Source organism: Quercus suber, unplaced genomic scaffold (genome assembly GCF_002906115.3).
Source record: "Quercus suber isolate HL8 unplaced genomic scaffold, Cork oak 2.0 scaffold_120, whole genome shotgun sequence".
NCBI classification, from domain to species: Eukaryota; Viridiplantae; Streptophyta; class Magnoliopsida; order Fagales; family Fagaceae; genus Quercus; species Quercus suber.
In genome coordinates this window covers 1,033,559-1,057,203 of record NW_027069585.1, presented here as the reverse complement: position 1 = coordinate 1,057,203, position 23,645 = coordinate 1,033,559, and the positions used below count along the sequence as shown (strand labels likewise).

Sequence of the window (23,645 nt, the reverse complement as noted above, 5' to 3'; positions counted from 1 at the left end):
GTAATAATTAAAATTTCTTGCTCTAATTATATAGTTCAAAAAAAAAAAGTTATTTGGTATAGACCTGATCTTAGATTAGATGCACATCCACACAACATATTAATAATCGAAATTTACATTGATAAGACATCATTTGAAAAACAGATTTAAAATTTTTTTCTTTCTCTGAAAAAAAACAAAAAAAAAGAAAGAGACAATACAGTATGATTTTTATTAAGAATGAAACTATTGTATGATTGTATCTTTGAATGTGTCAATTTGTTCATTCTAAAGTTTACAAACTGTACACAAAAATGAATAATAAAAGCCATCTTGGCAGATATTATCTTTGTAACTATTATTATCAAAGTTTCTATATTTTCTAAATTATAAACTAGATTTCATTCTCAAATGTCTTTTCTTGCTTTCTACAACCTCATCGATCGTACTTCAATGGCATCCTTTAGTAGACCCCACCATAATAAACCCACCCATATAATTGGCCCCTATCGTATACCTAAGCTTGAATATGAACCAATTGTTTCCACATCAAGTTCAGTCATGATCCATAGATTCAGGGAAGGTAAGCACTGCCCCTCCATCTCCTTTTTATTTTGTTTTTTGTCTAGAAAAAGGGTCACATCCTCATAAGTTCTTGATAAGATTTGACCTGAATGTGTCAATCAAGATGCTAGGTGTCTTGTGGGGTTTGAAGATTGTCCTTGTGCCACGTGCCACTCACCCAACCATGAAAGTTGTTTTTAGTACTCTTATCATGTTTTTATTTATCAGAAGTGGAGAAGATCTAATGGTCACTTTGTGATTTGACTTGAGGAGTTTTAGTTTTGGGATTTTAAAGGCCATCACTTAAAGGTTGCTAATTAAATACTTAAGCAATTGACCCTAGGTTAGATTCTTATAAGAATGTCAGGTTAAGGGTGAATTTTTTCATTGTTTTTAGAATGAAAAGGCACATCACTTCTAATAAAAGCAAATCACTATTTTGAATACTTCTTTTTATCTTGTAGAGTCAGCAATTTTGGACTCTGATACCCACCTTTGCTTTTCTTAAGAATCCCTGAATTTCACTTAATTAAAATAATACCAACTTGATGACGATCAAACCTAACAAAATTGAATCTGACTCGGTGGCCCGACTCATAACAGAAGTAAATGCCTCACTTGAACTTGAGATTTTTTGAAGGAAAGGAATTTGACCCTTAGATATCTCTGTTAAAAACACGAAAAAGTATCAATTACGTTACAAAGCTTTGGATATTCACATTCATTGAATTAATCTACTACAAATTTCAATCACATTCATAGAATTATTTGATTGAGTTAGAATATCCCTCTCAAAGTTCTTAAAAAAAATGATTCATGTCAAAATGAAATCAAATTATTATCAAATTGAATTTATACTATTTGGGTTTTGAAAGGTTTATAGACGGTTTGGTAGCATAATTTATAATAAAAAGATAAATTATATAAATGTTCCTTGAGGTTTAAGAGAATGATATTCTACCCAAAACCTTAAGGGAAATGTTACTCTCTTCCCTTGAGGTTTAATGAAATCAGCGCATTACTCATTTTGTTAATAATAGCTTTGAATATTCTAAATTTTGAAAAAGTTTCCTTCACCAAACTTTAATCATAGTTAGTATAAATTTTTTTTAAAAAAATATTGTTTCTTGTCACCAAATCGTGTTTAAGGTTTAGTCAAGAGGATCTTTTCAAATCTTGAAATATTTTGTTACTGCTATCAATAGAGAATGGCTTATGTGTCGATTTCATCAATCCTCAAGAGAGGAGAGTTTTATTTTCCTTAAGGTTTGGAGTAGAGTACCATTTCCCCAAACCTCAAGAGAGGTTTGTGTAATTTACCCAATTGAAGAATACATTGTTTATTTTTATATTTTCTACAAAATATTATTTACACCCTCTATATTTGAAATTGCTTGTAAATCCGTCACTTAAATTTGAAAATTTGTAACTTACACTATTAAGTGTTACACACTTACACCAATATCAGTGTGTCCATTCCATTAACCTCAGTTAAAATCATTCCATTAACAAATGATGTAAATTGTAAGTTTTGAAGTTGATGGGCCAATTTAAAAGTAACCTCAAACTTAGAGGATGTAAATATAGTTCAACTTTTAATAGATTTCTTCTGAAAATTATATATATATTTTTGTAATTAACCATTATTTTAATTTAAAAAAAAAACTTAAGAATCAGTTAATAAGTGAGTTATTTTGGAGCTCGAAATTGAGCTTCTATACCTAAATAAGCCTTGCTGAGTCAAGTTTCATATTAGTTGGCATCTAGAGCATAAGCTCAAATGAAATATATGATTAGCTCAACATGAACTTTTGTATAGCAGGGGTGATGGGTTAGGTTTGTGAGTTTTTCCCCAACCACACCCTAATAGTAAAAAGTTTTTTAATGGGTTTGGGGTGGATTTGGGCTCACATTTTCAAACTCTATAGGGTTTTTGGAAGGATTTGAGGGTTATAGTCATTGTAACCTAAAATAATTATTAATTTAAATTAGCCGTAGCATTATGCCCCCTGCCATGCACTCAAGCCAGGCGGAACCCATTAGCTGTTAACCTGCGTCACCGGGGATCTACCTCGATCGCTGGGTCGCCTGACCACGAGGGACACGGGAAACCCATCCAGTGTCCCGCACCTGTCAATGACTATAGTGGAGGCAGGTAATCTCACTACGGCTAACTTGGGTTTTGCCTATAGTGAAACTAAAATACCTCTATTTATAGTTTCTTTTCTTTTCCACAAAAAGTAGGATTTCTATTAAAAGCAAGTATGTGTATTTCTCTCTTAAAATGTTACTTTTTTTTTTTTTTTTTAACTAAGTATTTAACATACACACAGAGAGAAATGAGAAGGTGTTAAAGAAATTGACAATGGTATATATCCAAAAGGACTTAATTTTTAAAATGTTACTTAATTTAGTGTAAAGTGCTTAATAATGCATAAATATTGTTAGATGGTATTTCATATCTTCAATTTTATATTAACTTGACTTGATCTAATCTGTTTGACCTAACTCATGATAAGATAAACGTGGGTGTTTTGGCACGAGTGTAAATATAAATATTATATGAGCTTGAGATAGGATTTGGTAGATTTATTTGTATAAATTAGGGGTTAGGAAAATTTTGTTTTATTTTTTTTCCAACCCAAATCCGTTGCCATTCCATTCCTACTTCTCGAGCAAAGCTTGATTACTATTAATTTTTATAGATCTTATGTTTAAGATCAATTATTGGCATGAGAACATATATTTTAGTAGGTAATACAAGGTTTGTATTTTTTTTTTTTTCATGAATCTTAAGTCATCCTTTAAAACAAAAATCTCATCAAACAAAAGATTTAGATCAACAAGTCTTTTTTTTTTTTTTTTTTTTTTTTTGAGAAGAGCCATTTTGGTTTTACTTCACTCTAGTAGCTTAGTTCTTCATGGGTTGTTTATAATGTTGGCATCAATATATCAAGAATAACTTAAATACAGTCATAAGTTCAATTGAAAAGTATTCACAGAATCACAGCAGCTGAAATTTTAACTAGCATGCTCGCTAATCGCTATGGCAATGTTACCAAACTATATATCAACCTTTTGGCTGTTTAGATCCATGGAAATTAGGAAATAATTACATACGTAATATTTACTTAATTTAACACATTATATATGCTTTCTGTCAAGCACATAAATTTTAGAACATATTCACAAAGTGTATAAGAAACAATGCACCGAGTTAGGTCACACAAACCAATATGAATATGATTGTGTAAGTATCATTGTTGACTCCAAAAAACAAAGTAATCTCCAAGAAAGCTCAATGATGGTACAAGTTTTGAGCTGATTGAAGTTATTAGATTTACACTTTTGTATGCTGGGGTTGGTCAAACAATGATGCCTCATCCCCTTAACATATAGTACTGCCAATCATATTCCCAAAAATTAAAAAATTTTTAAAAAAATCCACTAATTGAAACAAACAAACAAACAAATAAATAAAAGGGTCACTAGTGAAAAAAAGATTTTAATAATCATCATTCTTAAAAATTGAAAAAAAAATCCATTGGCTCTCGTTCAATTCCCACATTCAATGCATCAGATTCGGAGTACGACTTCCCAACCAATGAATATAAACAAATGTTAAACGAAGTAATAAATTATTAGAAGATTGGGTTTATAAAGAGCCGAAGGAATCTCTCTATTTTTGGGCCTAAAGCTTATCTTCTCTGGATCCAATACTCATCCTCGTTTTACAACAATATCCTCACCCCCCACGCTGTACCAGGGTTCTCTTTTTTTTTTTTTTTTTTTTATTCTCATTTATCTTCCTCATTTGTTTTGGCCCTTCAATTATTGTTGTCAACATTTTTAATTACTATTTTAAGTTTTCATTTGTCATTTTGATAGAAAGTGGATGTATATGTTGGAAAGCAAATAGCATCATTCTAATTTTTTTTAAAGCTTGGCCTTGACCTTTTATTCTATTTCTATTGTTGTGTTATATTTTACTTTATTTTGGGCTGAGGATCAAGGGAGCATTACAGTTTGATGAGATCTTTTAAGATTATAATTTTAGTATCCACAATTTTGATGTGATAGACTGTGAGTGATTGTTTATCACGTTCATATGGATTGTCATTTTTTTTTTTTTCGACCGTTCATAATAAGTCAAATTAGAATTATAGGCAAAAGTTATGGCACAAGAATTGCGTACACAAATTTTGCAAACGCGCAAGCTGTCCCTCATGGCACCAGCATATTTGATTGCTTTGTTTTTAATTTACACACATAAGCACTTTGGTATAACTAAATGATTTGGAAAAGTAGGTGTGTGCCTCATCACATGGAGGAAACTTTAGCTAGAACAAGTTTGTATTTTAGAAAATTGAAGAAAGGAACAGACAAGAATCTTAAGCTTGATTGCAATTGTCCTAGAGAATCTCTTTGCTTCAGAGGGAAATTTAATAATTCTGGACAGGGAGAGCATCCATGTGTTAGATGGGTTATTTTTTTTTGTATCAAATATGATGGTGATATGAGGTTGTTGTGTTGTATTCAAGTGCAAATAAAGAATTCTTCAGAAAAAGAAGAAGTGCAAATAAAGAATAGACAATAATAAGTCAATAACCTGATCAGGAGAAACAAGCACAGGTACCAGTACTGGGCAATTGTAGTTCTTTTGAGTTAAATTTTGGACAATAATTTAAGAAAGCTCTACTGTGGAAATCCCACTACGCATCAGCAGATAACGTTTTCATGTCGAACTAGCATTTATTTTTTATAGTACGAACCATTTTCACTTTTCAGCTAACCTTTTCGATGTCTACTGACCATTTCAAAGATGAAATTCAAAATTTTTGAGGGAGTGAAAGGATCTTAAAAAGTTTGATATAGCAGTTAATGTGAGACATCCATATCTGATTTTCTGCATTTTTAAATATCTTATGCCAACCGAAGAACTTAATTTGTAGCACAACTGGTTTTTCATGATATTTTTAATAGGAATATTTAGATTTAAGTCCTCTCTATTTCATTTTAACTATCGGATAAATAATAATAATAATAATAAAGTGATATCACACTTTGTCAAATGAAACAATATGACAAAAGTGACTCAATCGTATCAATCTGTCATTCACACACACAAAGTAAAGGATTATAAAAGTGGTAATGGCCTGATGGGAGTTGGGGTTTTAGTGGAATTTTAGAAAAGCTTTTGGATTGCCATCATAGTTGTCAAAATCGCGATTTGGATCGTAAAATCGCATGATTTTACGATCCCACCTCATCAAAAAGTTTTAAATCGTAGTAGGATCGCAAAAATGGTAGAATCGTATGTAGGATCGTGTAGGATCGTATAGGATCGTAGGATCGTATGGGATTCTACCGATCTTACCATTTGGCTTGATTTTTTTTTTTTTTTAAGTGGGATTCATTTGGGTAAGATAATCCACCTAAACCCACAAGCCCAATGAGTTATCAGAAGTCCAATAATGAATTGAAGTCCCAAATTTACCCCTATGTCAACATAAAATCTCAAAAAAACCTATAGTACTTAAGTTTAACGTTTTCAAAAACAAAACCTAAAATATTTAAATGATGAAATGGGATATGACAATAACAGTGATTAGATTAGAAGAACCTTAGAATGAGAATTCTCTTTTGAATTTCATATTTGTAATTAGTTAGTTTACCTTAGATTGAGAATTCTTTTTTGGATTACATATTGTAAATTTATAGTTAGGTAGTTTTTATATGCTATTTAGCCTAACTTATTTTGGATTTGAAACTTAGAATTTGGAAACCATTTTCCATATGTGTAGATAATATTTTGGTACTTAGTTGCTAATTAAACATGTACTGAACTTTTTAGATACATTATGTCAAAAGTTAAATATATTTTGTTTTGTTAGAATGATATAAGAACAATGTAGTGTGTGCAAATTACATTTTATGATGCAATATTTTTTTTTAATGAATGGATTCATATTTTAAGTGATTATATAATATACAAAGTCACTATAAATAGGTTTTTTTACTTAAAATCTGAAAATAGGTAGGATCTTATAATCCACGATCCGATTCTACGATCCACGATCCTACCTACCTCCCATGATCCTACGTAGAATCCCGATTTTGACAACCTTGATTGCCACAATGTTACAATCCAAGCAACCCTTTTGATTATTGTAACTTTGTAGACTTCTTCAATCTAAGCTTGGATGAACTTGTAGTAACATGATACAAATCTCTAGGTGCATAGACATTGCAACAACTCTTGTTATATGTGTATCTTTTTGTCTCTATGATGACAACTATAAAATATGTCTTTTATATGTTCCTAAATTTTAGTGCACGAATCCCTAGAAGGACAAGTCATTATGGGTTGAAAACATAATTTAATGTTCAATTTTTTCGAAGCTTGATAGATCAAAAGGTTTTCCCGAAAATTCATTTATTTTCGATTGATGACATGTATCAAGACTTGCAAATTCAGCTTTTCTTAAACAGTCTTGTGTCTTCAATAATACCATTTGTTTATAAACTAAACACAATTACATATAAAGTGTGTTTTGATATTGGATATGCGAATACATAAAAATATGACCCAAAAATATGACCCTTAAAATTAGTATGTTATTTTTCATCTAAATGTTGAAAGGGACAATAAAATAGTGTAATCTTGTATCAATATAAGTATTTACATGTATTTCTTTGTCCTATGAAAGGGCTTAAAGGTTCATAATTGTGATAAGTTTGTATTTAGGATGGATTTATGTAACTTTAAGCATTATTATATTACTTAATTTTTTTAATACAAATTTCTACAAAATTTACTATTTGATTCAAATTTTTTCTTATACCTTTACACTTGCAATTTTTTAAGATAATCAAATATTAATAACCATCTCATCCACAAAATACTTAAAATTTAAGTTTTTGTATTATAAAATTATGCATAAAATATTATTTTTTATGAATCAAATAGTAAATAATATTCAATTGACATGAAATTTGGTATGTGTTGAGAAAAATATAGAATATATATATATATATATAGAGAGAGAGAGAGAGAGAGAGAGAGAGAGAGAGGAGAGAGAGAGATGTTTTAAGAATCTGTAAATGAACTTCCTTAAAAGAATAAGCCAAAGAACAAGCTATAAGCTACCCCTCTCTGAAAAATGGTGGGAAGGCTGCTTTAAAAGGTATGGGAAAGAATTGTTGCTTCATTTTATTTGTATCTAAAAATAATGTTGGGTCAGAAGTCAGCTCCAATAACTAATGCTATGATTTGTACCCCTCTTTATTTCTTAAATCCCTTATTATGGTGTAGGAAAGATTCAATTCTATAATTCTGACAAAAGTTTACAAACATCCACGATCCACAGCTTTAACTTCAGGCTTTAGAAGCTGTAGATTTTTATGAGAATACATGCTCATTGATTAGATTCCTGATTTAGAAGGTGTATCTATGGGTTTTAAGTTCCCCCAATTGTTTTTCCTTCTTTTTTTTTTTTTTTTTTTTTTTTTTTGTCAGTTTCCTAAATTCCAATTCAAAATTTGGAAAAGATTTTCCACACACACTGGTATGGTAGAACTGAACAATGAGGTCCGGCTGTAAAGTAGGCCTTGCAATGTAAGCCCTATCAATATCCTAGAAAAAGAAAAAGAAAGGCCCTACCAATGTTTTTTTGCCCAGGAACAAAAGTTATGGAGGTTGGGCCCAAGAATGAGAAAATGGAACCCTATATGACCTTAGGGTTGAAATCTTCTAGCTGCCCATCAAAACTTTAGCCCAAGTGGACTAATAAAGTTCCCTCTAACTCTAGTGCAAACCTTTTCCTCTTAAGAGATAAAATCATTGTTATTTTCTTCACAATGGCAAGCAAACAATAAATCTAGAAACTTGTGTGGAAAATAGGGGGAAAAGATAACCCTTGTATAATATTCATACGTCCAAGGATTTAGACAATAATCGATCCTTAACAATTTTTAAAAAATGTGATAGAATAGCATAATATTCTGAAGTGTTTGAGTGTCCATTTGGTTCAGCTTTTTAAGGGCTCAAAACATGCGTTCACCAATCCAATTTATGAAAATGCATGTTTTGTAAAAAATTTAAAAGCATGTTATCTCCTTGGATTTTTTTTTTCTTTTTGCATTTTCACATGAGGCCTTTAAACTACAATTGAAAATCACAACAAATGCGTTATTTCAAAAAATAAATATTACCATTGTAAAGTGCACCTATTTCCTTAATTTGCCCTTAATTTTTTTCTTAAAAACCCAACTTTATCCCTCTATTATATAGACAAAACATGCAGGTGGTCAACCCAAATCTGACAATAACAAATAATTATAACACTATAAAAAATAACAAACACAAACAATAAAATAATAATAATAATAATAATAATAATAATTAATATATTATTATTAATAAGAAGTTGATACTAAGTATTAAAATAAACTCTCTTATATATACATTTTTTTTTTTAATTTATAACTCAAATTGCCACTTTTGTAAGTGCTAATCAAACACTCCAATTAGAGAAAAAAAAAAAAAAAAAGCACATTTTGAAGCCTTTACCAAGTGCTCTACTTTAAAAATAAAAGAAGCTTTTACCAAGTGCTCTACTAAAAAAAAAAAAAAAATCCCAATTTTATATTGCATTTTTTCAAAAAGCACAATTTCAAGAAATTGAACCATACTCACCCTGAATATGATTTTGGTTACTTTTTCCTTTTCTTGGCCATAATATAGGGTGCAGTGTTGTGAGTGTGTGGAAATTCAAAAATCAACTCCAACTGAAATCGTGGGAGAATCTTTTCAAGAAATTAAAGATGATTTAAAAAAGAAAAAAAGAAAGAGAGAGAGAGAGAGTCTTAGCCAAAAGGTAGATGCTTGATGTACATGACTCAACTATCATGTTAAATTAGGAACTTAGGACATTTTATACTTTTAATTAAAATAAATAGTTAGGATTAAATTTTTTGAAAAACTTGAAAAAGATAAAAATAAGTCAATCTAACCAAGAGCCTTGTAGCTTAATAACTATACTTATTTGACATTACTTGTTTTATTTTATTAAGAGAACTAAGATTCAAACCTCTCTCCCATTGTTTCAAATCATATTATCTATTAAAAAAAATAATAAAAAAGAAAAAAAGAAAAAACTAAAATGGATGGTACTCATCCAAATTCAATACATGGATTTATATGAGATTGGATCTGGGGACTATATTGTTTGGGCTTGGACACTATAAAGTATAAAGGCCCAGAACAATTTCTAAAGTATTTATTATCCATTAAACAGTGGAGAGAGAGAGAGAGAGAGAGGTTGTCTATACAACGTGGCTTCATTTGTTTCATAGCAACTCAGATTCTATCCACAGAGTTTGGGAACACAATAATCAGTTTGGCAGTTTTTTCCAATTTTCTTTTATCATGATCTTCATATCATCAGCCAATCTCAACACACTTGCTATCAACATTCCCACCATACCTGCTTCTGCAGACATCATAACTGTCTGAACTACAAAGTACAAACACAAAACCAAAAAAACTACGAAAAAATTCTAAATTTGGTATTGGCTTTTGATTCATTTTAGAGAGCGACCAAAAGGGTATATAGCTATTTGCTACCCACTATTTTCTCAATGGTGGGTGCACTCTTAAACCAACAACAGGGTCTCAAAGCAACACCAACCGCTGCAATATCTAGCAATTCCCTTCAGCAATATGAAAGGATTTCAGCCACCCATTTAGCAGTTCTCAAGGTTCTTACAACTCTTTCAACAATTTCATTGATACAGTATTCTTTTGGTATTGGGTTTATATGCATAATTCATGATGGTTCATTGACTGACTCAGTTTTTGTACACTCTCGCTAGAAACCCATTTCAGATTCCAGAGGTTTTTCTTCAAAACAAAGTTCCTTTCTTAGAGGTCAGTTCCATAGCAGACACTTCCTTGGCTTCTCTTCAAGTCGAGCTCGTAGGAATCGAGCAGGTAAGTCTTATGAATTACCAATGTAAACTGTGAATATTGTCAGAATGCATTTCTATTGTAGAAAGCTGTTTTTGATTGCTGTAATGAAGTAAATTTTAAGAATTAGAACTAAATGGGGTTCAAATGTTTGTTTCGTGGCAAATACTGTTCTTATGGAACTTTAATACTAATCGCTTAAAGGAATTGATGTGTTAGGGAACCTTTTGAAATTGATAAAGAATGACAACTATTCATGCTAAAATGAAAGGTTAAGAATGATAATTTTCACATGGGAGTTTGAAAATTTGGCTTATTTAATCAATTTTCTTTTGTATTCTTCCAAAACAATGATATTAGGAAATGCGAGGAAAAAACAAAGTTCACATTTTGAATCCCAAATCAACCTTAACTAAACTTGGACAAGGTTTGATTTATTATAAGTATAATTTAAAAAAAAAAAAAAAAGTCCTTTCTAGTGCACAAAGCTTGACTTTTTTTTTGGGGGGGGGGGGGTCTATGAGTGGTAATTGGTAGGCAGCTTTTCCCCCAATTGTTTTTGGAGAGACTGACTCCTAAATTTATTAAAATTATAATGAAAAAGAAAATTAAGAGATCAATTTTTTCCCCTTTTCTTAAGCTATGGTGAGTTAATGAGACCGGATTGAATAAGAGATTTGATCAAGGTATTGATTTTAGAATGATTTTTGAATATTGAAGGGCTTGTGGTTTCACCAAGCTGTGTCCTTCCATTAACTGAAGAGAATGTAGAGAAGGTTTTGGATGAAGTACGACCTGGATTAATGGCTGATGGAGGGAATGTGGCTTTACATGAGATAGATGGCCTTGTTGTGGTACTAAAGCTACAAGGAGCATGTGGATCATGTCCAAGTTCAACTATGACACTAAAGATGGGAATTGAAACTCGGCTTCGAGATAAAATACCCGAAATTATGGACGTGGAGCAGATCCTAGACAGAGAGACAGGACTTGAGCTCAATGAGGAGAATGTTGAAAAGGTTAGAAAAGTGGACCTCTAATTTATATAAAATATTTTTATCAATTGCATGAAATTGTTTCGTACAAATTTGGCATCACTAAATTTCACAGAAGAACTTTTTGGAACTAAGTTGGAGTAGTACAAGAGGCTTATTAAAATGTTATAGGGACACCTTAACTGATAGGGTTTTTCCATTTATATGAGGGTGATGTATTCAAGATTTGTCAAAAAAAAGAAAAATATTAGAGTGGGTGAACTTGAGGATCTTATTTGGGCATATCAAAAAACAAGAATCAAGCCATGATTTCCAATTTCAAATGAAGAATGATTCTTCGTCTAGCACGCAAGCTGCCACATGGGCCAGATTAGAATTTCCTAAGTTCTCTTAAACTAAAAGCAACTTCAAATGAAAGTTACTACAGATCTTGCAAGGAAGTTGAAATTGAATTTTTACTGTAGTAGCACAATGGGTGAGGCTTAGGTCTAGTGCATGTAGTGTACTGGACCCGTTAAGATGGTAACATATGCTTAAAAGTAAACACGTGTTATAATCTCAATGGGGCCAGTACAATTGGACACTTGACCCAAACCTCACCTTAGCACAACTTACACAAATATGCTTAATTGATATGGGTTTCAAATATTTTTCTAAACATCTCATATTATTACTGTTTTCACAATAACTCACTGGGGACTGCAGAAGTAAAGCATCAATTGGAGACTTGAATCCATAAGGCTCACTAAAATGCATGAACTAGTCAATTGGACCAGGGAATCTCACATGTTAAACAAGGTTAAAATTTCGACCTCTTGGTAACAAATCCGTAATATCTAACTGCTTGCTGTTTATACACGTCTCTGCAATGGATATAGTTGTAATTAGTCATTCACCGATGACTTCCAATAATGAGTTTCTGTAAGTTTTCTGATCATATCTTTATGGCTGATTATTACTGTTACCTAAATATTGATTTATTGATTTAGACAGCTTATAATATATTTGTGGTTGGGGCAAGGGGGATGTAAAAGAAAAAATAATGATGAATCAGGGCTTAAATTGTTTTTTTTTTTTTTTTTTTTTCCGTGTTTTCAGGTTCTTGCTGAGATTAGACCATACCTTGCGGGTACAGGAGGTGGAATTCTTGAGCTTATTCAAATCAATGACTATATTGTCAATGTTCGGCTTAGTGGACCTGCAGCTGGAGTTATGACAGTCCGTGTTGCTCTAACACAAAAATTGAGGGAAAAAATACCTTCCATTGCGGCTGTACAGCTGATAGAATAAGTGAATAACATATAAACCGAAAATCATTGTCTATCACAATCAGAGTATAGCTTTACATTCATATGTTTAAGAATGTAATTGGACATAAAAAATTTTCAACTTGGAAATATCAAGTTGCCTCCTAAGATCTGATACATGCTTTCCATGTACTTCAGAATTTATAAGAAAATGAGCTGGGTGGCATGATGTAATTACTTAGAATTTTAGTACTTCCTATATAGTAAGAATGTCATTGAAGTCCATGGCTGAGGGACTAGATATATTGCTTATCTACTCTTAAGCAGTTGTGATTTCAAACCAATTTGTTCAGTCATACTGGTTCATGCTATTTTAATTGCTTTACAAAGGAAGATAGAGATCCTCCAAGGAAGACTGATTTTAAGCTTCAATGTTAATTGGTTATAGCTCAAAATAATGGAGGCCGATTGCTCAATATGTATAATGAAAGCTGCTCATTTCCTTCTCAATGTTTCTGGTAGGTGCTTTCAAGGTCAAAATAGGTGTGGAAAGGTGTTTATACAAAGTGATTATAGCTGCACTCTAGCAGGTTGTTACTTCAGTACTTCTTTCTGCAATCAGACAGCTAACTTTATGCGTATGTGTATTTAAGCTTAGGGGCTTAAATCTCATTTATGATTGATATGAGGATGGATGTGGGTGCACTTGTTCTTATGATGAATGACAATGTCAGACTGGTGAATCTAGCTGCTGCCAAGGAGCATCAAAGGATTCAGTGTTCATCTGCTGCATGGGAGCCTTTCTTATAGAGTATAGTTGATGAGTAAAAAAAGGAAGGAAAATGAATTTACACAAAATTATTTCAGTACTGAGGTTAACCAGAAAGAAAGGAGAGAGACTAAAACTGGTGGTATAGTAACAATTGGACCAACCGATGGCATACCCCGTAATTTATCTTTAGAGGGATTGGACTAAAATTCTAATGATTAAGCATTCTTCTGTTTTCCTTTTCTTTTCTTTTTTGCATACCATGTGTTCTGCTATATAGAGTTGTACAAAAAATATTATAAATACAAATGAAGATTCAAATGAGGTGATTTTACATGTACAACTAAAAGTATACGTCAAACTTGACAAAAAATTGCTAAGATTTTGGATAAAACATTAGATATCATTCACCTATCTCTTATCAATTATCATGTAGGTACATGCTAAGAACAAAAAGAATAAAAATATTTACAAAATCCAAGTATTACCTTTTAAAAGGTGTAGCCTATACTCTTGTAAAGAACTAAACTCATCCAGTATCAAGTATCAAATATGAATCGATGTTTTTAGTAATTTCTCTTTTAATATAGAAAACCAAATTAAAGTCTCCCTCGCACTGACAATTATCTCTCTCCTTACAGGCATTAGTAGCATCTACTACATGATTTAAACCCTAGATATCTTTGTTTGAAACGCTAGGAAGTGTCAATTTAGCTACAGCAGATTTTAAATATCTTTGGAGGGATTAATGTGCCCCCAATTCCCACTGGTCACCCCTTTAAAAATCTTTTTCAAGAGATTGATGTCACAGAATGACAGGTTTGAATTTAAGTTGGCTATCTTTGTGGCATCGATTGTACAAGTTCGTGAAGAGGGCTGGACGAGTGGGATGAGGGAAAGTGGCTCGATCAACAAAAAAGAAGATTAGCCCCACTAGAACCTGGCAAAGTCACTATCAATGAAGAAGGGGCAGCACAAGTAGTCAACACAATAAATTACTGCATTTATACTGTTATAAGTTCTTGTAAACAGAGAATTACAAGAGTGTTTCTCTTCTCTATCACAATTATATTACATAATAATGGTTACAAATACAAGTTGGTGGCTAAATGAACGTGTCTTGTAGCCACTTAAGTAAAACTTATATAATTAAAGCATCAAAAAAAGTTCTATCTGCCACTAGTAATCATCGTCATCTTCAAATCTTGATCCAACGAATCTTCTCACAACAGCAGCTACAGCACCAAGAAACAGAAACAGTGCTAAAACATCAAATCCACCTCCAATGCCAACAGCGACACTTGGACCAGGTGCAAAGAACGAAAATGGTGACCAACCCCAGCCACCAAAGAATGGTACGCCATAACCATACCCGTACCCACCGACTAAAGGTGGGGCAACTGGAGGATTAATGTAAATGTTGGTCCTGCCAAATAAAGTTATTAAGAAGCCAATACAATATAAATGAAGAATTTTAGATGAGAACCGAAATAGAAACAAGAAAAAGACAATATAAATGAAGAATTTTATTTAAAATTCTTACAATGATCTGCCATGTGATGTATAAAAGAAGCCAATACAATATCCATTTATAAGCCAAACAAACTTATTTAAAAAATTATTCAGCATTGAATACTGGTAATACTATCACCATAAGGATATTCTTCTGTGCTTCAAGACGTGCTAAGCAACAATAATCTCCCATACAGTCAATGGAAGATCCATTCCATGAAAAGACTTCGAGTTGCTTGAATTTAATCATTCTGAGTTATTAAGTACAATTAGGAAATCTTATTTCTGTTGGACATCATTTCTTTTTTCCTTTCTCATTTAAGTAAGAAACTTCCTCTTTTAATAGATCCCATACTGCTATTTGGCTGAAACTTTTTATATGGGAAAGCCTATGGTGTCTAGACAAGTTAAACTTGTTTCGTAACTAATGAGCCATAGTGAGCAAGCAATATCCTCTTTTTTTTTTTTTTTGGCTGGGCGTGAGCAAGCAATATCTAATCACTCATAATTGAATAGTCTCCTAGTTTTCCCAAAATTACACAAGTGATCATGTAACCTGTTACTTTGTATGCATAACTCTCTGAAGCTCAATTTCCTTTACTTTTTAAATTGTTACCATCATTTTCCTTATTAAATCCTGAAATCCAAATTATTCCACAGGTAAACAAATTTCTAGCCCCAAATTTTTCTATAACTTCCAATGAAAATTTTTCCTACTCAAATTTGGGTGCAAAGGCTACCATATATATTCATGTCGGACTGTGTTACAAAATGAGAAAGAAAAAGGAAAATTTGGAGGATGCTTTAATTGCTGTGGTTTGTCACCTTTAGCAGTGAGGGAATTTTAGTGTCCCAATCTTCTTTTCTTCCTAAGGAATTTCTGGTAGCTAATGCAGCAGAGGATTTAGGAACAAAGGCTTATGGGAAGAAGAGTAAAATTTATAGAATGAAGCCTCCTAGAGTAGCTGGAAGTTTGCTCCTGAATTCTACTGAAGACTTGTATTATATGCAAATATGTTCCTTTTGATAGTGAGTTTCATTTCTTTCCCCTGGTCTCATTGGCTTGGTGTCTCAGGAGCTTTATCCTGATCTTGCTTGCTAATTTCTAAATGGGGATTATATCTCTCGGCAATGACAAGCGGAGTGTTGGTTTGTTGAGGGTTCATGAAAGTAAGATTCTGTATACCTTCACTAGTTCACTTAAGCAACTAATCCTGTGTCAGAACAACATCATAAGTTGGGTGCCAAGGTACAACTTGCTGTTCAGAGAGGGATAAAGCAATTGCTACTTGCTACAGACCCCAAAGAATGATGCTAAGTAGCCATTAAGCATATAGTGCCCCTTGGAGCCTGAAATTCATGATATTTGGATGTAGAAGGGACTGGCGAGAAATAGAATGGTAAGAGACATCAATGCTGCCACAGATTTCTAGGAGTGAACCACGTGATTCTTGAGAAAACAAGGCTGTAATTTGTGGAAAACTGACATGTGAAAGCTCTTCATTGCATGAGGTTATTACAGAATTTGTATATATCTTATGATATTTTTTTTCTGAATTTCTAGTACAATTTTCAATAAAATTAAATTGGAATCAAAAGGGATTTCTGTCATAGCTGTAAATTATTAATGGCAAGTACATTGCTAAAGAAAAATGGTTTACCTTGCAATCTTAGATACTCTAGACATCCAGTTGTTGGATATTTCATAGGGACTATTAAGTTCTAAGGTTTCTCTACATCATACTTGTTGTCTAATTCTATCAAATACTGATAGGGTCTATTACATAACCGCATACCACTAAGCTAGTTAATGTAGGAGACAGATCTATTGAACAAGAAATATCTTATAATCCTTAAAAGAGGCTAAGTTATAAGTTGTCATTAGGGGATAATGTCAAGGAATATATTCTAAGGCAATTTTGGTATTGTAGCATGTCTGAAAATAGAAGGGAATGAAGAACATGATTGAAATAAGTCAAACTGAACCAGAGAGATAAGTGGACTAACTGAGGACCACAAATCAGAGTTCTGGAGTACAATCACTATCCAGTAGGACAGAATTTTGAAGCTTTGTGTAAGTTACCAGGGCAGTTTGTAACTAAAAAGAGTTTCCATTTCCTAGCAAAATTTAAAAGTCACTGCAACTGTCATAAAAGATTGATTCCTTCTCCTCATGACAGAACCTTTACCACACTTGTCTAAAATTTATTCCATCTGAGTTGCAAATTGATATATATATATATTGACCATTCCAAAGCCCAGAAGTGTTGCCCATACTTGTCACCACTTTAAGTACACAGATTTTTAATCATGTTAACCTGGATTAAGACCAACTTCAGCCACACTTGTGTTTCAGTATAAACAGATTATAGTTGCCATGTCATGATGATTCAAAAACTCCATTTGAGAAATCGGGAAGATGGATAAGAACTGGCATTTTAGTTTCTATTCTAGCATGAAGCCTTCAATTTTCAAGCCTTGTTACTCCTCTTAGAGACAATATCAAATTTAGGTATTTAACCACCAACATGCACACCTTGACCTAGGTTGGTTAGCTTACTGATTTTGCTTGGAAGTCACGCCTTCTCCAAGTCCTATTTGGTTAAGGACTTTTGAACCTCTTCCCTGTACACCTCAGCCTTGTGAAGACACACACACACACACACACACACAACTAGCTCTTTGTTTTCTAATGAAGTCATAACCATGTGAGGGTAAGGTGTATTTGGGGTTTTTGTTTTGTGAGAGTGCCTTTGCCCCACTATTTTGGTTTCCCCAACTTCTCAGTTAAATTTTCTCTTTTTCGCAGTCATGGATGTAGGCCTAAGGTTGAACCATGTTGTTATTACATCTCGTGTGTGGTTGTCTCTTCTTTCTTCTAATATTGTTTTGTTCTTATCGTTAGTTGTTGAGATCTTTCGTAGGCCCATCATAGTGTTCACAATCAATCTTATGAGGAAGTAACATCTTTATACTCTTTCACATTACAAGCCCAAATATAAATTAATAACTCTCACTGTTAAGAGCGCCAATGATATCTGATAAACAGCACTTTCCAACGGAAATACGTATAGTATAATAATCAAGCATGTTCAGCTAATATCTTCAAGTCTATTAGAATGATTTTCTCATTACAAAGTTTTTCTTGAATAAATAAGTTGAACCAATGTGACAACTAATACTAGGTACTAACAAATTCAACCAAATCTCAGAAAGAATGCAATTTGTATTCAACTTACCTCGAATTATTGTTGACTCTAGGGGGTGGGCGAGGAGCCGCTGACCGAAAAGCCTGCCCCCCAACTCTGCCACCAGTTTTTGCAGCTGATGCATCATGAACTGAGCCCAGTGTTAACACCCCAGCTGCCAGTGTAACTATTGCCAGCTTTGCCAACTGGTTCTCATTCTTCCTAAGAACCCCAATACACAGCACATAAAATCAATAATTTACCATGGTATTAGAGCAAGTGATTCTCAGTTCAAAGCTGAAGAATCTAAGCCAGCAGTGTTAAAACAAAGATTAAATTCACCATTTTCTAACTAACAACTTAAGCTAATAATATAACAATGATAAAGACAACACAACAGGTTGAAAAGGAAACCAAAGAAGCAATACCCAATTGAAGGAACTACCTTAAAAATGATGAGATTACCTTGGAGAATCAGAATCTTGGTGGTCATCATGAGATGGATGTCTGCATGAGATAGTTTTAGCAGGGTAGAGAATCTTTGTGCTGGGTTTGTAGTGGTTAGGTGGATTACTGATGGTGTTGGTAAGGAAGCTTTGATGAGATGAGGCTATGGTTAAGGATGACATATTTGTTGTTGGCAATAACATTGTTGTAACCAACAACTAACGCCAGATTCTTGGAAAATGTAGTTATGTTCTACTCTTATAGTCTCCTACTGCCACTGCCTGGAGTTTTTTTTTTTTAAGAAAAATTTAATCTTTTTTCTGAAATGAAATGAAGAGTCTTATCCTTTTCATGATGCTCAGTCTGCCACGTGGTAAGATATTTTTGGCTGATACGAATTTAAAAAAGAAAAAAAAGTGATACTCGATTATCAATTTTATTTTATTTTTTAACTATTAATGGGTCATTCCAATTTTTTTTTTAGACTAATTTAAATGGAAAAAATTGCAAATATGAGATTCTGACCTTTGTTAGAGCATTTGCATTTGCAAATTCTATTATATTCTATTTTATCATTTCAAAATTTTATTTTACCAATTATGCAATACCATTTCACAATACAAACTTCATCCCAATTTTTATTTTCATATTTTACTTATTAAAATAATATATTTATACAATAAAATATATTTTTTTTTTTTTCTTAATTTTCTCCTCCACACGCGTATGTACCTTCCAGACTCCTCCATACCTTTACTTTTCGCATTCTTCCAGACTCCTCCATCTTCTATCTTCATTTTTGTTTTTTCTTTCTTCTTGTTTTCACATTCCTCTATCTTCCATCTTCATTTGTTTCATCTAACCATACCATTTTTTCTTTCTTTCTTTGTGCTTCTCTTTGGTTCTCACTCACTCTCAGTTCCTCATCAACAACTTGTCACCGCTAGTATCAGTGGGTCTCACAAGCTCACAAGCTCCCTCAACCTCTAGCACCACGCTTCCACTACCCAGTCACCACCACCGCGCCTCCACCATGCCTACCATGCCACCACTGCCCACCAAAATCCTATCGGAACAAAAACTCATATTAAAAAAAAAAAAAAACAAGATCAACCTCGATCAAAACTCAGATCAACCCATCATTGGTAAGAATCACAGTGTCACAACAGAGAAGAAAAAAAAAACGCAAAACCTAGAAGAACCAGAACTCTAAACCCAACATCCATATCAAACCCATACACAATTCATCCATATTCACCTCTTCCTTTAGGCATTGGTCACCCAAAAAAAAAAAAAAAAACCAAAGCGCCAAAACCCAGAGCACAAAACACGACCCACCAAAAAAAAAGAAAAAAGAAAAAAGAACCACTGTGATGTGGTTTTGTCTTTGAATCAAGTTTTGCTATTTCAAAACCCCCAACACCGATGAAGCTTCATTTTGAGATTTTGCAAACAAAATCTTAACCCAAACCCAAAAAGCCTTGAGGATCTCGGTTTGAAGAGAGTGATAGAGTGAAGAGTTAAATGGGTAGAGCTATCTAGAGCGTTGGGTTTATGAGATAAGTAAATCGGCAAAGGGATTTGGAGATGGGTGAGGTTGAATCGGTAGAGACATTCGGAGAGAAAGAGAGAGACCCACCTCAACTACAACCCTCCTTTGCTCGCCTCATCCACCTCTGCCACGACCCATCGATCTCACCATGCTGTGACCTTGCAGAAAAAAACACCACCACCGTGGCCTTGCCACGCTGAGATCCACCACAAACAGGGCACCACTGCATACTGAGAGACATAGGGAGTGGGAGACAAAGAGACAGAGTGGGAGTGAGGGAGAGAGGACTGAAAAACACAGAAAATAAAGAGAGAGAAAAAGTCAGATTGAATAAAAAACCATTATTTAGTTTTACAATTGTGCTACAATGCAATTCTACATTTAGAATCGTACTGTAGCACAATTGCAATTTTTTTTGCAATAGTCTACATTTACAAGTCTGGATGCAGTGGGGGTTTTTGGACTTTTATGCAAAATTGAATCAACATATGGCATATATCATTCCCAATGTGAAATGACCCTTTTACTAAAGATTATACTAACATACTAACCCCCAAACCAAGTCTTTTGTTGAGACATTCTTAGAGCATCCTTATCAAGCCTTGTATATGCTATAAATGCTATCTTTTAGAGGATTCTCATTAGGTGTGCCAAATGCCAAATATTTGGCATTTGACACACCAAATATTACTGTTCACGCCTCATCAGATGTTTCAAATGTTCTATAATTTTGGAACGTGCTACAGTACCGTTTCAAATATGAGATGGTACGGACACAAATGCCATTTCAGAATATTAATTTTTTATTCAATCTTTTCTCTCTCCTCTCAATATTTAATCCTACGTTTTCTCTCTCTTCTCACTAATTTCTCTCTCCAACCCTTGTTCTCTCTCTCTCTCTCTTTCTTCTTCAGATCACCCTTCCTTACCCTCAAATCAACGATACGGTGGCCTCACCGATCAAGCCGTCGATCACTGATCACCGATCAACCCACCGATCACCGATGAAGCCGCCGATCACCGATCAAGCCGCCACCATCGCTTCTCGTTTGAAGACTCCATCGCTGCCAATTTGAAGACGCCATCGTTCTACATCTCTATCGAGCATTCTTATCACCCTTTCGCCATGCCGATGTTGCAATCACCGATGTCGCAATCGTTGCTGTCGCCACGCCGATCTCGGGTTTATGGGTTTGTGCCGGTGGATGTGGGTTTGTGCTATTGGTGGATGTGGGTTTGTGCCGGTGGTGGGTTTGGGATGTGGGTTTGTTTGGTTTGGTGGATGTGGGTTTGTGCCGATCTCTCTGGTGGTTTTTTTTTTTGAGGTGGCGTTGGTGGATGTGAGTTTGTGCCGGTGGTAGCTGTCGATGTTGTTGCGACAGTGGTTGTTGGTGGCCGTTGTTGCGGCAGTATAGGTTGTGCCATTGTTGTTGTTGTTGACGATGAGGATGAGAATGATAGGGAGAAATTTTACCATTTGAAGTTTTTTTTAATGATATTTTAATGTGATGGGTATATTATTTTAATCAATGGGATTGAAAAATAGAACACCTGATAAATAAGATGTTGTAAAATGATGTGGTAAAATAGTAAAGTAGGCTTTTGATGTGTCAAAATGGCATTTTTTATAGAACAGCTGATGAGAATGCTTTTAGTGTCTTAAACCCAAAAATCCACTCCATCAAAACCTGGTGAATGTTATAAAATTTGCAATACTGCTACAATGCACTCTCATTTTTGAGAGCACACTGTAGCTGGACTGTCAAAATTTTTTATTAATTAATTTATTCTCTCTTTCTCTGGCTCTCTCTCTGTCTCCCACATCTCTCTCTTTCGTTCTCTCTCGTCTTTCTTTCTCAGATTCTCCCTCTAGTGGGTCTGATGGGTCTCGATGACTACAAGTGGGTATAGGTTCGATGGTGAAGGGTCTGATGGTGGTGGGTCTGATGGTGGTTCGGGTTGGTTAAGACTGTGGGTTGAGTTGGTTGAGGCCGTGGGTTAAAGATCGGGTTTGAGTTGAGGATTGGGGATCGAGGTTGAGGTGAGGATCGGGGTTGCTGGGGTGGTGGGTTTTGTGGCAGTTTTGTCGTGGGTTTTCACTGCAGTTTGTGCGTGGGTTTTTATTTTTTACTTTTTATTTTTATTTTGGTGGTTAGGGGTTGAGGTTGTGGTTGGTGGTGGTGGCTGTGGTTGTGGCCGTGGTTAGAGGTGATGAGCTTGAAAAGCTCAGGCCATGGAGGTTTTGAGAGCAAATAGCAGAGAAAGGGAGAAGCTTCTCGGATTGTGCCGTGGGGTTTTTTTTTTGGTGGTTGGGGGTTGAGGTTGTGGTTGGTGGTGGTGGTTGTGGCTATGGCTGTGGTCGTGGTTTATTGATGATGGGCTTGAAAAGCTCAGGCCATGGAGGTTTTGAGAGCAAATAGCAGAGAAAGGGAGAAGCTTCTCGGTTTGTGCTATGGGAAAAAAAAAAAAAAAAAAGGTGGTTGGGGGTTGAGGTTGTGGTTGGTGGTGGTGGCTGTGGCTGTGGCTGTGGTTTATCGATGATGAGCTTGAAAAGCTCAGACCATGGAGGTTTTGAGAGCAAATATCAGAAGGAGGGAGAAGCTTCTAGACCGGATTGAAAGATGGAGAGACAGTGGGAGAGAGTGACAGAGGGAGAGTGAGAAATAATATAAAAATAAATAAAAAATAATAGAGAAAGAATATTTAAATGAAGTGTTAAAAAAATAGAAGTTTTGATGTAAGAGATATTGTAAAGTGGTTTGTTATATGTTATAAAAATAGGTTTTGAGATGGTAAATGCTAAATTTTTTAGAAACCTTGATAAGGATGCTCTTAGATTTCATATTATATTTATTTTAAGTTTAGATTATAGTTTTTCAATTTATCATATTACCTCTCCCTTAATCTATTATTATTTTATAATTTTATTGGTGGTTCAAGAATTATGCTTTTACATGTGAATATGCAAATTTTAAATTTATGTTTCGAAAATAATTTTATTTTAGACTAAAATATTTTTTATTTGAAAGATTGCTAAACACAATTTTTGTTATAATTGTTTATACTTTGTTTTTTTTTTTTTTTTGTTATTAAAATTATAAAAAAAGGTGAAAATTCATTTGAAAGTTGTTTAATTTTCTAAGATATTTTTAAAGTAAAATTTTTTAATTTTTTTAATTTTTATACTTTTATTTGTATTTTAATTACTATTAAATTAATTTTGACATTATCATGGTTCAATTTTGGTTGAATCTCAGTCCAAACTTAAAAATTTTGAATCTCTCACTTTTTTGGATTCTTCAAATGATCCAAGGTAGACTTAACAAAGGATTAGATAGATTGGATTGGGGCTAAATGGGTGCAAAATTTATGACCCTTACCAAGTCTTTTTAATGGTTGGGTTAATTAGTATCACCGGTAAA

General features: G+C 33.6%; 2 protein-coding genes across 2 annotated transcripts; one reads left to right on the top strand and one right to left on the bottom strand.

Annotated features, from left to right (window-relative positions):
* The first annotated feature begins 9,859 nt into the window (after positions 1-9,859).
* Positions 9,860-13,769, top strand: LOC112027254 (nifU-like protein 3, chloroplastic). The gene is made up of 4 exons (XM_024059920.2): positions 9,860-10,305; positions 10,420-10,537; positions 11,234-11,532; positions 12,607-13,769. Exons 1-4 carry the CDS (start codon positions 10,186-10,188, stop codon positions 12,796-12,798), a joined length of 729 nt encoding a protein of 242 aa, XP_023915688.1. The 5' UTR covers positions 9,860-10,185; the 3' UTR covers positions 12,799-13,769.
* A 734-nt stretch (positions 13,770-14,503) lies between these two features.
* LOC112027253 (FLUCTUATING-LIGHT-ACCLIMATION protein 1, chloroplastic) lies at positions 14,504-19,048 on the bottom strand. Its single transcript, XM_024059919.2, has 3 exons — positions 18,690-19,048; positions 18,276-18,446; positions 14,504-14,950 (listed from the first exon to the last, which is right to left on the bottom strand). The coding sequence occupies exons 1-3, from the start codon at positions 18,872-18,874 to the stop codon at positions 14,704-14,706; spliced, it is 603 nt and encodes a 200-aa protein (XP_023915687.1). The 5' UTR covers positions 18,875-19,048; the 3' UTR covers positions 14,504-14,703.
* Between the last annotated feature and the right edge of the window lie 4,597 nt (positions 19,049-23,645).

What these genes read in the sequence shown, in the direction of transcription:
- LOC112027253 (XM_024059919.2), bottom strand. Translation starts at nt 18,874, where the DNA reads ATGTTATTGCCAACAACAAATATGTCATCCTTAACCATAGCCTCATCT. An exon ending in CAAGATTCTGATTCTCCAAG is followed by an intron (nt 18,447 to 18,689) that starts GTAATCTCATCA and finishes TGGGGTTCTTAG; the next exon opens with GAAGAATGAGAACCAGTTGG. An exon ending in AGAGTCAACAATAATTCGAG is followed by an intron (nt 14,951 to 18,275) that starts GTAAGTTGAATA and finishes TTTATTTGGCAG; the next exon opens with GACCAACATTTACATTAATC.
- LOC112027254 (XM_024059920.2), top strand. Translation starts at nt 10,186, where the DNA reads ATGGTGGGTGCACTCTTAAACCAACAACAGGGTCTCAAAGCAACACCA. An exon ending in CCCATTTAGCAGTTCTCAAG is followed by an intron (nt 10,306 to 10,419) that starts GTTCTTACAACT and finishes CACTCTCGCTAG; the next exon opens with AAACCCATTTCAGATTCCAG. An exon ending in ATGAGGAGAATGTTGAAAAG is followed by an intron (nt 11,533 to 12,606) that starts GTTAGAAAAGTG and finishes CCGTGTTTTCAG; the next exon opens with GTTCTTGCTGAGATTAGACC.